At 42.8% G+C, this 16,738-nt stretch overlaps 1 protein-coding gene across 2 annotated transcripts in view; it reads right to left on the bottom strand.

The window, feature by feature from the left end:
• Positions 1-16,738, bottom strand: part of NARS2 (asparaginyl-tRNA synthetase 2, mitochondrial) — a 48,565-nt gene that overhangs the window by 19,032 nt on the left and 12,795 nt on the right. For both annotated transcript variants that reach the window (XM_021533847.2, XM_077781303.1), the window contains exons 6-7: positions 14,095-14,195; positions 673-805 (exon numbers count right to left, since the gene is read on the bottom strand). In XM_021533847.2, coding sequence (XP_021389522.1) covers positions 673-805; positions 14,095-14,195 — 234 coding nt within the window. The remainder of the gene's footprint in view (positions 1-672; positions 806-14,094; positions 14,196-16,738) is intronic.

The following is a 16,738-nucleotide window of genomic DNA, read 5'->3' on the forward strand; positions in this document are numbered from 1 at the left end:
TGGATGTTATTTTATAAATCTGCAGCCAGTGCCTCAGGTATTTTTCTTTAATGGGTTATTTTTTCAATCACTTTCCACAGAGCTTATCTGATAAATGAGAGTGTGTGTGTATGTTTACATACAAGTCCTGCTGGGTATAAGCTGGCTTATGCTGAGTCTCGTAAGGTGTATAGGCATCCATCAATGTGGTTAACCTGCTACTGAGAGGTCAATCCTGAAAAATCAAAAGCCAGCTGACTAAGGATTTCCTCCAGTCTTCTGCTAAAGCCACAGTGAACATTATATGTCAGAAACTGTTGTTTCTTCTTCAGATTTCAAGGAGACCTTTACAGAGCACACTGCTTAAACACCACTCACTCAGTGGAAAGGTGCTGAACATTTTGAAAGGCAGAGTGCCACTCATTAGCACTACTCAAGCACATTTACATTCCTGGCAAAACAGCAACTGTGGAGCTTCCCATTCAGATGAGGGCTGTGTGCACCTATATCTTCCCTTCCAAATCCTCTCTATGGCCTCACCTCTGCTGAGCAAACCTTCCTCCTTGGGAAATACCTGTGCAACCTCTACTTGGTTCACACAGGGTGAGAGGAGCTGTGACCTCAGCTGAGGGCAGGAAGCACAGGAGGAAGAAACCCTGGTACCAGTCCTGCACAAACATCTGGAGTGCCCACCTGCATGATGTCCTGAAGGTTTTCAGTGAAGGACAGCTCAGCCTCCACCATGTAGAACTCTGCCAGGTGCCGGCGACTCTGCGAGTTTTCTGCTCGGAACGTTGGGCCAAAGGTGAACACATGAGTAAAAGCCCTGCAAGGCAGCAGGGAAGAGGCAGGTTAGGTCCAGCACACAACTGGGTCTGTTACACCTAAAGCCCTCACTTTTCTCCCAGCATCTAGAAACAATCACATTTCTATTTTATCTTTGACAAGTTTAATGGCACTGCTGAATAAGCTGCCATTACATTTCTTCAGCCAGGCATGGAGAAGGGTTATTCACACCTTGTGACTCAGAGACGTTGCACACACATGATTTTCAGCTTTCTCTGAACACAAGTCGTGCTCAGGACACTTTTTGTAACTGTGTAGAAATAAAACTCAACATTCTGCAGAACTGGATAACTAGAGAAGCATGCAGACACTATATCAACCATGCAATCCTCATCCACTTGCCTTTATACTTTTTTGGTTGCAATGCCTGACCTTCACAGGTGCTGTGAGACTCCAGTGCTCACCAGAGCAGACTGGGCCGTGCTGGTGGAGCTGCTGGGCACTGAGGGGTGGCCAGTGAAGCCCAGCAGGATGGGAGGTGTATGGCGTGCAGTCCCCCTCTAGTGGTAAGACAGAAGTTCATTGCTTAGAGACCCATGGAGATAAAGAACTGGCCTCTTCCACACAGCTAAAAATGGCTCAGCTGAAAGGGTCCCTAACGCAGAGAACACACTGGGGAGAACAATTAATGTTGAAGCAACCTATGCATTTGCTATTACGAAGCTGTTTCTCCAACCACCCTCTGGGTGGCTATTTAAATTCATCCTCTCTTGCTCTGCAGCCATGACACGCTGTGTTTCCACTTCCTTTGTGAGAAACCTCCCTATCAAACATCAACACACCTTTAAAAGGTTTTGATTTTATATGGGAAGCTGCACTCCAAGCAATACCTTTGACACTGTGATCTATGAGCACTTGAGCTCCTGGACACCCTCAAGCCAGTGAGAACTTCCCAAATACATGCCATGACATCTGTGTTTCCCCTCATGGTGCATGGAAAGAAAAGCTCGATTGGAGAAGAGAGCAATCTGCTTCAGAAAAACCATGAACTGGGCAGCTGCTAACTTTGGTACAACTTCAACTTGATGTTATTTTTAGCTGCAGACAGCACGTAGGAGAAAAGGAACCCGATCAGTAGAGATTAAGCATGGTTTGACACTCATGAAAGGGTGCGTGCTAATTGCTGGGGCTGGCATTTGACTTGCATCTTGCTCTGCAAGCTTTCAACTTTAAAAAGACGTTCACTGAAGTTTCTGAACAGGCTAATTTTGTTAAGCTGAAGTTTAAATAAACAGCACTACAAAAAGCAGCATTTTTCTTTTGCCCCTTATGGAGACATCTGTGGTACAAATAAAGGAACACACACATTCTGCTTCACTCATCTGTTCCCTCATGTCACATGCTGGTTAAAGGTTATGATCCAAAGAAAGAGCACTTTCTTTTTCCTTGAGTTGCTAGTAGTAAACACACCAGAAGCTTCAGGTCAAGACTCTGAATAAATAGCATGCCTGTAGGTTTCTTTTCCCCATGGCTCTGTTTTCCCTCCTCCAAAAAACACGTTGTCTCCACTTTGCTCTTGTACCTGCACTGTCACAGCATCTACAACCAAGTAACTAGATTTTGCAGCAAACATCTTCCTTCAAGCATAATTTTCAGCATACCACTTTTCCCTCTGCTGCCCTTCTCACTTGCTGAGATGCTACTGCACACTTCTGTTACTCCACATTCTCCTTCAAACTGCCCTTTGCTGTAGCATCTACAAGACCTCAGCAATGTTTAGATAAGTGATGCACCAAGACTATTACTCACTGCACAGGTCATTCACTATTATTTCATCAGTTCCTTATGATCCCCCATCTGTAGCCACCTGTTGTCTTGAGTTTTACAGAAACTCATGTTCTTCCTCACATGGCCTTTTTGGTTTGTTTTTTTTCCCATGCTCCTAAACAGCACCTGGCATAACAAGGTCTTGGAACCAAATTTTAAGAGCCTCAACTGCTATAGCAATACAAACAACAAATACAAAACAGTGAGTCATGCAGTCAAAATCACTTTATGTTTAAGGCAGAACTGGTCAAAAGCTTTTGTTTGCCAGGTTGTGGAGGTTGGCATGCAGTGGGAAACAGGAGTTAGAGGCAGGCTCTTTCTCTACCTGCCCCCATGTTTCACAGTTCTGCTAAAATATTTCAATTTGAGGCCCTTCAGTTAAAGAAAGATTTTTTGCTAAATAAATTAGTTAAGTCACAAGTTCAATTTGTGACTGAGCCAGGATCAGACACAAGATGAAAATATTGTGAAAAGCTTACAATTGCTGTAAATACTCATTCAGGTCTGCTCAGTATGATGTGCAGGTCTCTAATGTCTCACTAACATGAAGGCCTCAAAGTAACACTGAAAACTAAAGTGTGACACTAGATGGCTAGCATGAGATCCTTTCCCACAGAGCAACAGCCTGGCTTCAGGGAGAGACAATTCTCAGTGGTTGTCCATCCACAGGCACTGACACTTCAGTTACTGTAGGTTACTGTGGCAGGACAGTCTCCAGCAACCCAGACTACTAAGAGATCTTTGAACTGCACTTATTTCCTACTGATCAGCAGCCCAACCATGATGACTAGTTACTCATCTTCCAAGGGGCTTGCTGCCTGCAAGATACAGGCAAGATAAAAGCAATCAGAAATAAAAACCCTCACCCTCTTATTGCTCCAAGATGTCAGCCATGGTCAAACACTTCATAGACAGAGATCAACTTTGTACTGCAAGAATACAGCCTCCCTATGCCCAAGACAGCTTTTGGGGAGGGCAAGTGCAGAACAACTCCCACAGGAACTAATTTCTGTCTTTCCTCAGCTCTAGGCACTTGTACACAGAGAACCACCTATGTTTACAAAACAAACAATTAGCACTACTACTCTGGACTACCCGAAAGTGACAGTAAGTGCCAGGGGTTTGTGATAGCCTGTAGAACCTAACATCATTGGTGTGGGGCTGAATTTGTCTGACCCTTGAAAAAAAGGGAAAAAAGAACACTCACCCCTAGCCCCCCTCCCCATCAAATAAACCCCCATCTGCAGGGAGGGGAGGAATCATTAATTTCTCAGGCTAACTCTAAAGGGAAAAAACAGATACAAGTGACTGTGAGAACTTCCCCAGGATCCTGGGACCCTGGCAAAGGGAAACTAGCCAGATGTCACGCTGGCAAGGCGATCAAAGGAGCACAGTAAATGCAAGTCATCTGGTAACAGCAATGCAGCACTGACCAGAGGCCTGGACAAAACAGAGAACACAGCTAAAAGAACATATAGTACTGTTATCAGCTCTGTGCATGAACAATTATTTTCCATCCAGGCATTTTATATACTGTTAACTGTGCCTTGCCATTCAAGATGTTAAGCAAATGCCCACTATACAAATCAAGTCTTTATTTGTACTTCATCTGCGATAAAAAACATATTTCTGATTTAAGACACTGCTGTATCACACTGAGCATGTACAGATATATCAGAAAAGAGGGATGGGAGTTGACTCAGCTCTGATTTCATGGTACTGAGAGCAAACCCAGTCATTTTGTTCTGTGTGCATTCAGCACCTAGCACAATAGAGCCTCAGTGCAGGGCTGTGACTCCTGTGCTCTATGATGCAAATAATCAATCATTAACATTCCCAGACCTCTGCAAAACTTCCAGTGTTTAAAAATAACTTGAAATTTCTAAGTATCCAAAAATGCCTAGGTCAGTTTGGGTTGTGGGCACTCAAGGGTCTTGAAAAAAAAATCAGTAGTGCTAATTCCTCTTCTCCAACAAAAGCATACACACAGGAGAGGAAAAAAAGCTCACTAATCTGTTGAGCCTTTTTCCTTAGCCATTACAGGCAGAGCAGTAATGTCTGTAACACTCTCCTTGTACGTGCTACCAAAGAATACAAGAGGGGCTTTGAAATGAGTCCTTTTGCAGGCAGCTTTGCCTAGATCAGAGCTCTGGACAGCAAGCCTGAGAGCATTTATGCAGTTCACAGGCACTGCCGGGGTCGACACCACAAGAAGGCACAGAGCTGCTTAATTAATTGCTCCCTTTTTGTGACTGTATTTTGTTATGCCCAGTTCTCTGGGAAAATTTGAGAGCTTAATGTGGAGGCCAAGACAATACCCACAGTACTCCTTCCAACACACTGAAATGCATCAAAAGCCAGGGCCCCATCCTGCAAAATGCTGAGCGCTTTCTCACCCCAGCCCAGTGAAGAGCTAAGCCACTTTTAGCTACAGGCTCCCAGGAGTCCCTTTGGACACCAAAGCAGTACCTGGAAGTGTTGCTGGGACACAGCCATCCTCTGCATGCATGGGGGAGGCTCACTGCTGCACAGGCCACACTTGTGTTCCCTGCCCTGTGAACAGCCAGGAAGGGAGAAACTTCCTCCCTTTCACCTTTATTTCACACACTACTAAAACAGTCTCCAGAAGCAGCCACCTTTGGGAGCTTTCTGCCAGGCAGAATGAAAGCTCATTTCAATTGAGTGCACTGACATTTCATTAGAAAGGAAGTGAGAAGAACCAATACCGAAGTAATAAGTATCTGTACCCAAAGCTGCTTCAAATCATTCTTTTAATTAAACTCATGCAATGTTTGTAGGCCACAGCATCTCTGCCTTACTGGCAACTTTTATGGCGCAATCCAAATAGAATTAATTGTGCTGATGGTTTCCACGCCAGGAATGGATTGTGTCCCTTTTCTGAGCCAGGACTCCACGCTGCTCCTGTGGTAATAAAGACTTATTTGTGCTGTCGAACCAAGGGCATATAACTCTGAACAAGGCTATTAATCAAGAAGATGCAATCCCTGCACAGTCAGCTTACAACCAATGCCAAGGTCACACCACACAGTAGTGACACAGCTGGAGGCAGAAGCAGGTTCCTGTGACTCAGGGCTAAGCACTAAACCACACCAATACACACAGGGAGCAAAGATGTTTCTCAGAACTTCATCACTCCAATGATTTCTACTGTAAGCCATAAACATACACTACTGACATGGCAGAGAGGGAGCAATTAATTTTCACAGTGCCCTTGCTGTCACCCCAAAATACAACACATACCTATGTAAACAAAAATATATTGATTACTCTGGCAAGATCTGCAGGGCCGAGTTAAGCTGAACAGTGAATGCTAAAATGAATGCAGCACATAACCCTTCAACACAGTGTGTTCCCCTGCACCATAATGCACCGACCTCTCCCTGCCATACAGACTAAAATCTAGATTGCAAGAAAATATAGAAACAATAACTTCTAACCCAACTACTAAACAATACACGATGCCAGCAGAGAAGGCGAAACCTTCAGCAAGGTGACCCTGAAGCCAAGGAGTTTATCTACCCATTGTCCTTTCTCTTAGGAAGTGAAGAATTTAATAAAGTGAACCATCTGATTTAATTCCATTCTGTTGTGGCATGACCAAATTCATTTTGAGCATGGAGGACCTGCCTGCTCCACTGAAATAAGCAGGTGACTTTGCTCAGCTGCCAGGATGCACCAGTTAGCTGCAGTGCTTGACCTGAACATGAATGGGATTGTTCAGGGATGCTGAAATTTGTATTTTGAAAGATGTTCTGGCCCTGTGCACAAAACCACACACACAGGCAACCATTCAAAAGATCAACCCAATGTTTCCCAGGTCTAGTTTTGGAGGAGCTGGAAGTCCAGGGCTCCTAATGATGATAGTGAGGTACAGATGCCCAGCAGTGTTGACAAGAGGCAGAATATTTTAAATCCTTGAGCTGGGTAGACTGTGTTAAAACGTACTTGTCAGAGTTGGACAGAAATATCTGGGTTTTAACCTCAGTGTAAAAATAATATTCCCATTACTATTGTCTGGTGGTTTGGATTCTGCCCAATGAAAATGCACATTTCTGTTGAAAAGGCAACAGAAGGGACTGAATTTTACCCAGAAAAATGAGTTTTTAAAGAAACTCTCACAGGCCATTTCTGCTTGCCCTCTGGGGAAATGCAGATGAGAAAAGCTGCATCTCGACAAGGACTTTTGTAGCACTATGTGAGGCTTTGGCCTGGGCAGCAGAGTTGGTGTAGTGAGTGCTGAGCTTTTGGCTCATGCTGCGAGATGGTTCTGTACTTCCTTTTGTAAGCAGCCAAAAATAAATACATAAATTTAAAAAAAAGAAAGCTGTCTAAGTTCCCAGACAGGGACTGGGAAGTGCCAACTTCCCCCTGCAGTCAGTCAGACCAAAGTAATGCAGCAGCTTCTCTCACTGCAACCTCCAAAGGGATCCACAATGCCCAGGAAGTGACATGTGCACAGCACCCTCTGCCACGCTCCAGGACCTGCTCTCCCCTTGCCACAGCCTCTGCTCCAGCTTCAGTGGCACAAAACAGAAGATGGGCCAAGGATCCTCCCCACATCATCCTCCTCTGCTTGAATATGATCCAGGCACACTTGAGTAATTAACAACAAAGTGACCTATATACCCTAATTAACTGGCAAAGCACCCAGAAGTTTATTAAACCTCACAGCAGAGCTAGACACTGGATTGTTAGTCTACAGATGGCAGGAAAATATGGGAAAACTGAGACAAAGGACATTAAGAGTTACTCAGAACCATAGAAGTCATATGCTCCAGCTAAAAGACCTCATCAGCCTGGGTCCTCCACCCTTCTGTGCAACAGTGATGTACTTTATTGTCAGTGGAGTCTTGCTTTGTCCTAGTTTTGATATTATTGTTTCTAATTAAAATCAATAAAATGACTGATTAGCAATGAAAACTCAAGCTGGGTTGATGAAAGCCACCAGAGTAGTTGAGGATTTGTTCAAATAATTATTTCCTATGCTCTAGCTAAGAGAGATATTCTACAAAGGAGCAATACAAAATGTTCCAAAGGTTTAAATAAAACAGGTAGCTAAGATGCTTTTCAAATTTTATCATCCCATTGACTCCTGCTCTAGGGCATTAAAATACATTACCAACATGTTGGGAGGGAACCACTGGGTTAAATATTTTTCCTTTCAAAGTGGAAAAAACCCATGTTCTTTAAAAATTGCATTATAACAGCCAGGAAGAGGATAATTAGTTTTAATTTTTTTTTTTTTCATTTTTCAGATGGACATTGGTTTTATGAACTCTGCAAGTATCAATCACAACATGAAAAAGCATCAGTGGGTGCATTACTGAACAAAGGGAGTCATGGTTCAGGCCAGGTTCCAAATATTGGGTGTAACTACTTAAAACCTCCAAAGCCTCAAATTCTACAGTAACTACACAAAGTAAGCAACTGTATCAAAAAAATTACTAAAATCTATATAAAATGCAACATGTTTCAGCTGACTACAAGACGTGTCTATATTCTATTCTGCTTTAGGACAATGGCAGCAAATCAAAGAACTGCAGGGTATCTGCTAATGGATTTGTGCATCAATTTCAAGGAAAGCTGTGGGAGCAAATAGGAATGAAGCTGCCTGACTTCACATCTCATCCTGGAGCCACCTCCTGAGGCATAGAGACTGCTTGGGAAGCAGAAGCTGCAGCCTGGACACAAGACAGGTTCATGCTCTCCTAAGCTATCATGATTGCCATAGTGTTGTTTTGCACTGATGGTCAGCTGAGCTGCACACAGGCTTCTTGCCTGCCTCAGTCACAAAGTAAAACAAGTTTCCAGGAGTCACCACAAATGTGGCAATTATGGCATAGGAACATGTGGGTAGAGGGCTGTGACAGCCAGTACTGTCACTCACAAAGCCACAGCTCCTAAAACCCCTGCAGCTCCCACAGTGCTGCCAGGGCACATGGGTGAAGTGCAGAAGTGCAGCTGCAGGGCCCCACACACATTCTCCTGACACAGATCCTACAGCACCTACCTCTGACTGGAATAGGGATGACAAGGTATTCAGAGAAGGAAAAGGGACTATGCACTGGATTCAAGACAGAAACATACTGGTTCAACTTAGCTTACCTGTAAAATGAGGACCAAGAATTTCAGCTGAGGACCAGTTTCACCAGTTGAGCATAAAACTGGCTCTTCTCTTGCTACATGCACCTGATTTTTACAGCAAGGACATAACACAAAGAGCACATAGTTCAAGACTGCTGGGACTGCATGCAGCCCTCCATGTGAGGATCTCAGGAACTGCAGCTAACCTCAACACACACTCACCATGCTTGCAAGCAATTACCTGCTTACCCTCCCCAAAAGGTGGAGAGGAAAAAAGGACCAACAGGATATCCATGTGGATTGCAAAGCTCCAACTAACCAAGCAACTCTAGACTCACTGTTGCAGCTACAGAGTTCATCTATTTCATCCCAGTAATACAAAGTCATTAACAATCACTGCAGCAGTCATGAACCAGACTGAAGTATGCAGTAATTGATTAAAACCAGACATGTCACGGTTGCTTTTTATAGATCCAATTAAGTGTCAGCCTAATTAATGGAAGTTAGTGCACTAATTATAAGAGTCTGCATTATGACTCAGACTCAAACAAATGTTGTGCAAGAAATGTCAGAAATTTTTGTTCAGACATCCAAGATAAATAATTACTTATTTTTGTTACTTCTTAGCAACAGGAATGTTATACAACTGGACATCATTCCTGCAGCTGCATTCAGAAGAATTTAAAATTGTACAGTGTGCAGCAAATATTTGTTTAAAGACAATGTAATCTGTTTCATCATTAGCAAGTAATTTTGGAATCAAATTTTAATAGTGTGTGTTGCCAGACTGCTGAGAATGAAGCCTCTTTTATGGAAGGCAGCCTCAAACACATCTCTTTTGAGCCCAGCAGTGTTTTCTTGAACATCAAAATGACAGCTCTCTCTCTCATTCGCCATCCTCCATGCTTTGAAAAACACTGAAGTACGGGCATTTTAGAAGTGAAATCGGTGTGATTTTAGTACCTTCTGCAAACAACAGGAAATTCACTGAGTTCAGCTCTCTACAAACTCAGGCAGACACAGCCAAAATAGTCTGGATGACTGAAATGCTTTTTAGATCCTCTCTGCAACCTGCAAAACCAATTGTAGGATTGCAGAGAACATCTGGATTAGGCAGAAGAGCAGCAGAATAGATGATGGCTTAGCAATCAAGGGGATGTGCTTGAGGAGACAGGGATTAATTATGCTGCATCTAAGCCAAGTGTGATAAGTAGGCTTTAGCAGGCAGAAGTCTGAAAGGCTGAGATTTTAAATTAGCAGGAAAAAACAAGTCCTGGGGATGTGAAAGTGAAATTGAGCTAGAAAGATATCATCTTCACCAAGATGAATTGTGCCTGAAATAAGTGGAGAGGACAATGAGAACAAAGGCAAGGAAAAAACTTAGAAGAAGAAAATCACTTGGGCTGGAAGGGACTTCAGGAGGTCATTGGTTCTGCCTTCTGTTCAAAGCAGGGTCAGCAAGAAGGCTAGAGCAGCTCAAGGCTCCATCTAGCTGTGTTTCTGATGAAGAGCACGCAGTTTCTCTTGTCAATCTTTTTCAATGCTTGAGTGATCTCTCCATCATCTTCCCCACTATATCCACTGTGAACTTCACTTTTCTCAACTTATCCTCACTGCTTCTTGTCTTTCTGTCATTCACCACTGCAAGGAGTGGGCCTGTCTTCAGAGAACTTCCTTGCAGGTCCTAACAGGCTGCTATTAGGTTGCCCTTCAGCCTTTTACCCATAAATTTCATGACAATGTGAGATGAACAAGAGAGAAGAAACCTTGTGAAGGCCTGATAAGAGAGAAGAAACAAGGCTGAGGAGGGCAAGAAATATGAGAACTTATGCTGCCATTTAGGGAGGGGATAGCTCCCAGAAGTTTAAGTAAAAGCAATTTTATTTAAGCTCATGATGCAAAAGGCAGAACAGACAGGGCCTGGGATGAAATGTGGCACACAGGAAAAACACTGATGTTAAACTATTAACAGGAAGGGCTGAAAAGAGACGAGCAGCTACAGCCTGTGGGAAAGGAGAATAATAAAAAAAATAAAATTACTGGAGGCAGTGAACTGTACTTCTTGACACCAAATGGCTTTGGCTGTCTCCAGTATGCTTCTGAATCATCCTCAGCTGTTACAGACCCTCCAGCCCAGTTCAGGTCCCCAAGGGGGCTTTTGTCCTCACCAGAGGATTGAGGGGCAAGGAAATACCACATGGACTTCACAGCAAACCAATGACATTTTGAAGCAGCTATCAGGACACAGACAGCCCTACACTTGTACCACACACACTGGTTACTGACTCATCGGAGCCCGAGGAGACTGAAGGGGAGAGCTGTATTACTGAATAAAGACTTTTCTGGAGACCTTAAAAAGCCCATGGATTTACAGCAGCTGACAATGATTCAGACACGCTGAGCAGACAGCCCAGATGCCGTCACTGCTAGGATGAGGCACCAAGAAATGAGAAGTTGTGCCAAGTAGGCCGTTCGTGTCACACTGAGACAAGATGAACTCCTCTGACCTTGCCTTCAATAACAAGCACACACAGCACAGCAGACGGTCAATAAACGCAGGAACATCTCTCTTCCCACTTTTCCTCAAAGAAAAAACTCACCAACTATAAATGGCTCACTGCTCTCTCCTGTGATCGGGAATAGCATCCCAAGCAACCCTGCCATGAAACAGAGCCCTGAGCCCTGGACAATGCACAGGCATGGGCATTCAGGTGATCCCCTGTGGTCTGCAGATGAACTTTCTGCAAGGACACAGAAGATGTGATTGCAGATTCATCTGGTAAGTCTTCTCCATACCTCCCTTTCCAGCCTTTTCCAGTCACAGCTTGGAGGTTGCTCATGAGATCTGTAAAGCTAAAAGCTAACCCCAAAATTACATGACTTCTGCTTGACCTTCTGCTCCCCTTCTATACACACCTCCCCAAGGACAAATTCCTCTCATATCTATCCTGCTCCACTTCTGCTTTCTAATGGACTTCTGGAGGATCTGTCTCTCTTCCAAGGCCTACATGTCACAAGAGAATATGGGTCAAGGCTGTGTGGGGAAGATTCTCCTCAGCATTTCTATCTCAGTCTCTTCTCACAAATTCTCAGGAACAAAGTGTTCTCGAGAGCCTCAAGACTGCAACACTTAACATTATATGTAAGCTAAGGGTAATTTTTGGAGACTAGATAATTTTATAGACATGAAGAATTTAGCCTGGCTAAAACAAAGGGTAAATTTCATGGAATCAAATCCAAAACAGATAAATCTTTACTGTTGTACCTGATTTGTTGATTGGGAAGACCAGAATATTTCCATTTTGGAGGTGGAAAACTCACATTTTACTACTCTAAGACTAAGGGTGAAAGTGTCAAGTCTGTCAAAGAGAGACTTCTCTTTCATAATGTGTTTGGTCTTCATCTATACTGAATTTTCCCAATAAATTAACTAAATTAGTACATTGAGTAGCTGGCATGAAATCAGCACAACAATCCTTATTTGAAGGCACATTTTTCTGAGTAGCTGCAATGTGGATTCTCCTCAGACATGGTATTTCAGCCAAATCACTGCTGGCCAGCTGGACTGCTGATAGAGCCTCAGATCTCAGGCAGGTTACACTGCAGTTGTTTGCCATGTACCAAGCAAGGTTCATCATGAACTTATGGTGACTTTAAAAACACTTCTAAAGTGATCAGTTACTGTGAAGTGGAAACCTTCTGAAAATGGGAGGGATAAAATACTAGCTTTGGAAAACGCGAACTTTAAAGATTGGCCTTTTCATCAGGGAGTCCTGACCTGTATTTCTAATAGTGTTTGCTGTCCATGCCTCATATGCAATGTTGAGAACCACTGCTGGAGTTTATGTAATCACTGTAGTATAGTTTAATTGGCTGCTGATAAATAGCTGCAGTGAAATTGTTCAAAGGGCAATTTTTGCATACAAATCAAAACATATAATTTTTTTCAGAAATCCCTTTTCTGCTTGGTTTGTTCTCCCTGAGTGACATGGTCTCTTCTCAGACCAGCTCAATGTCTGCGATATGCTGAAATACTCAAGCTAGACATTCTTCATAAGACAGGATGTTCCTCATGTGGTGCCCTGTCTGCTGCCGCCAAAGCACAGATCACTTGGCAGCAGAAGACTGGTGTCATCTCAGATATTAGCTGGGGAAAGTTAATGAGGAAGAGGTTTGTTTAACTGAAGGGGGGCAGATTTTGGTCCCTGGAAGATGGGATGGCATGAGTCTGTATGTGTTAGACCTAATTGACTGTCACACGTTGTGACCTTTACTGAAAGACATAATTCCAGAATTCAACTAAGTCCAAAGAAAGAATATGGACTCTAATAATCAACCTGAAATACAGTCTCACTTGATTACATCAGGCTCTATCCCTTAAGCAGTACACAGCCTACTCTAAGATAAAGCTAAACTTGGCAGATTACCTGTCTGGTAAATACTTTTTCCACTGATATCACTCAGATGCACCTTGCTCTCTAAGGATGGATAAATAAAAAAATCAATGCTCTTCAGCATGCAGTACACTACAGCTTCATGTTCCTATTTTGCAGTAGTGTGCTGTTCTTACAGACATTTTGAATGAATCTAGGGCCATCTAAATTTAGATGTGTCTATTCACAATAGAGCATAGCTGTTCTGGGAACCTGCTCCTTTTATTTTTATTTTATTTAAGTACACTGAGTTTTTGAGGCCTGCAGCTCAAGTGGTATTGAATCCCTTCAGTCTTCAAAAATAAATGAAGCTCTTCTAGATGCAAAAGCACTGCAATGATACATCACACAGCATTAACTCTCTAGATGCTGTGAGACCCTCCAGAGCATAGAATCACTGAATGATTTTGGAAGTTACCCAAAGACAAGGTTGCTCTAACTCATGGGCAGGAACACCTTCCACTACCCCACGTTGCTCAGAGCCCCATCCAACCTGGCCTTGAACACATCCAGGGATGGGGCACCCACAGCTTCCCTGGTAAAACTGTGCCAAGTGCCTCACCACTCTCAAGTAAAGAATTTCTTCCTAATATCTAATTCAAACCTTCCCTCTTTCAATCTGAAGCCATATCCCCTTGTCTTGTCACTCCACATCCTTGTCCAAAGCCCCTCCTCAGTTCTCTTGTAGCCCTTAAGTATTGGAAGAGGCTCTAAGGTCTCCCTGGAGCCTCCTCTTCTCCAAGCTGAACAACCCCAGTTTCTTCTGCCTGTGTCCATACAAGAGATGCTCCAGCTCTCTGTCTAGGCTGGCCTCTCACCAGCCTAGACAGACACTACCCCATCATCCAGCCACTACCAGTCAGTCCATTTCTGGCAGATAACCATGGCATATATCTAATGGATACCAAAATTACCAGTTGGGAATATCCCACAGACAAAGACAAAAACTTCTAATTTTGCTCACCCTGCCATTACTTCCAAATGGAGCTGGCCAGAAACTGTCAGGAAGGCAGGCACATTGAAGAAATGGGTGTTTTCTGCAGACTCCTTGGCCTCTCTTGATGTCTGTAACAATGAGCAGTAAGTCAGACTATTGGTGTTTAAATAAAAAGCACAGCACACAGCTTATTTTCCCTCTTTTCAAAGCATCGATTTTCACTTTTCTACCACTATGAATGGAGAGGAGGAAGAGAAGAATCTCTATCTTTTGTAGTTTGAAGCTTCATATAGCATTGCCTTCAAAATTCAATTTCAAGTCTGATGAGAAAATGGAGGAGTGTTTTCTGTGTCAGTACCATTGACTTTCAGAGAAAACTTTAAACACGGTGTTATTTTCTTTTCACAGGGAAATGAATTTGCTTCCACTGGAAAAAGACAAACGGTAATAAGAAAAAAAAAGGTGATGCAATATTCTCCTAAGATTTGTTATTCAGTCTTCAAAAATATCTCAACTGAAACAATACTAATTTGAAGACATCACAGTTTACATATTATATAGGCAGTGAAAAATAAACTATGTTTCATTTCAGCTTTTACATGCTTTTTTCAGGTCATCACATATTTTAAGCATAAAAAAATCTACAAGTAATAGAAAATTTAACAAGTCCAGTGTTCCATTATGAAAAACCTCAAAAGAACAAAAAAAAGTCCCAAGAGACAATAGGATAATAGGCACAGATTTTAAAAAAGACACAAAAATTTGTCTGAAAACAAGAATAACCTTTAAATATTTACTGTGGGTGTCAAGCACTAGAACAGGTTGTCCAGAGAGGCTGTAAAGTCTCCATCTGGGGAGATATAAAAAACTCAGCAGCAGAGTACTGGGCAACTTGCTCCAGCTGACCCTGTTTGAGCACACTGAGGTGGATTAGATGATCTCTAGAGGCCACAACTCAGTGACTTTTAAAGAAACACGAAGATAAATGATACTGTGTTTCAACATCCTACACTTTGGAGGAGCCAAAGGTTCAGAAGAAAAACAGAATGGAAATTCAAAGTTAATCTTTAAGGTCTGGCTGATCTACATTCACTTCAAAACAAAGACTTTCCTCTGAAATAAGTTTGAAATACCCACTTTTGAAGGTGTAGCTCCTAGGAGTCATGCTAAGTGTTGCTAGTTCAGCTAAGTATGCCACTTCCTCCCGCCATCCCACTACTCCCCAGCTTGCTCTGTCACAGGGAGCCTTGTTTGCCAGCATTTCACAGCCTACAACCTGCCATTTTTCTCTATGAGCTTTAAGGTGTTGCTTTTGTTCTCAAAAAGCTCTGCTGCTCATCACAAAGATAAAACAGTGGCTTCCAAAAACCTCAGATCACAAGGCAGTTTTATCTCTTCACAGCATCACACTGAAGAAAAGAGCAAGCTTGCCTTGTTCCACAGAGATCAATGAAAATATGACAATTTGTGGCTCTAATCCCAGGACTGCTTCCTTTGTTTCAGAGGTTTTGTGGTTCTAAAAAACCAAACACCAAACTCCAAGGATGCAGAAGCAGGTCCCTACTGTTTTCATCAAATAAACCCAGATCATTTGCTCAAAAACAATAAGGATATTAATAAACATCAAACATTCACATACTGCAGCCCCAGAACCATGGCTAGAGCACTTAAGAGCTATGGTTTCTGGTTTCTCTTTCCCTGCAAACTTAGTTCAGACATTCCTTTTTTCACCAGTGAAAAATCCCACCTAATCCTGTAGGATGCAACTTCTAAACAAAGAGAAAGAGACAAACTAGAAGCAGGAGAAGAGCAACAAATCAGCCACAAAATCTCAATGCTCCCCCCCAAATCCACAATCAGGACACAGCTGTCTCCAGGAGCTGGGACCTGGTTTATTTATAATGACTTTTTGCCATTTTTCATTTCCACATCAGATGTGATCTCAGAGAGACATAAGGAAAATAGAAACACAGTAAGTGACTAGATGAAGTGAGACAATCTACAACTCAGCTGGGCTCCTGAAGACCTGCAGCCTGTTTGAGAGGTCACAGAGATCCCAAGATGCATGTCTGCATTGTGAGCAGCTCCTGAATGGCTTCTGACAGAAGGTGAAGCGTAAACACAGCAATATTTAGATTAAATTTTACTGCCCCATCATCATCTGATCACCTCCCCTCTCACAGCTGCCCACTTGCTCTCCCTCATCCTAAGGCACAATACTCAATACAATGGGCACAACACAGCTCATGCAGAAAACTTTTCTGTGCAGGAAAAATTAAATGCCTCCCTTTTTGTTCAGAAGGGACACCTTCAGCAAGGGGAGATTCTATAATCAGCAGCTGTGCATTTCACAGGTACAGCTAATCCACTGGAGGCGATTTCTCCACTTTACACATTTGAGCACAGGCCAATATTGCCAAGCACCTGTGCCCCAGATTCATACTCAGCCTTTTAGATCAAGATGGCTTCTCCATTATATGAAACCACAGCCACTGGTACAAGAAAAACAAATGTTAGGGGACACTATCCCTTCGCTGCTGACACTGGGTGAGATTGGTTTTCATGCCCACGACTAGCAAAACGAAGCAACAACACTGTGGTGCTTTTACTTCAACTAGATAGACACTTCTCCCAATTCCCCACCCCAAAACATGGACTTGATAAAAGATTA

Source organism: Lonchura striata, chromosome 2, assembly GCF_046129695.1.
Source record: "Lonchura striata isolate bLonStr1 chromosome 2, bLonStr1.mat, whole genome shotgun sequence".
Taxonomy (NCBI): domain Eukaryota; kingdom Metazoa; phylum Chordata; class Aves; order Passeriformes; family Estrildidae; genus Lonchura; species Lonchura striata.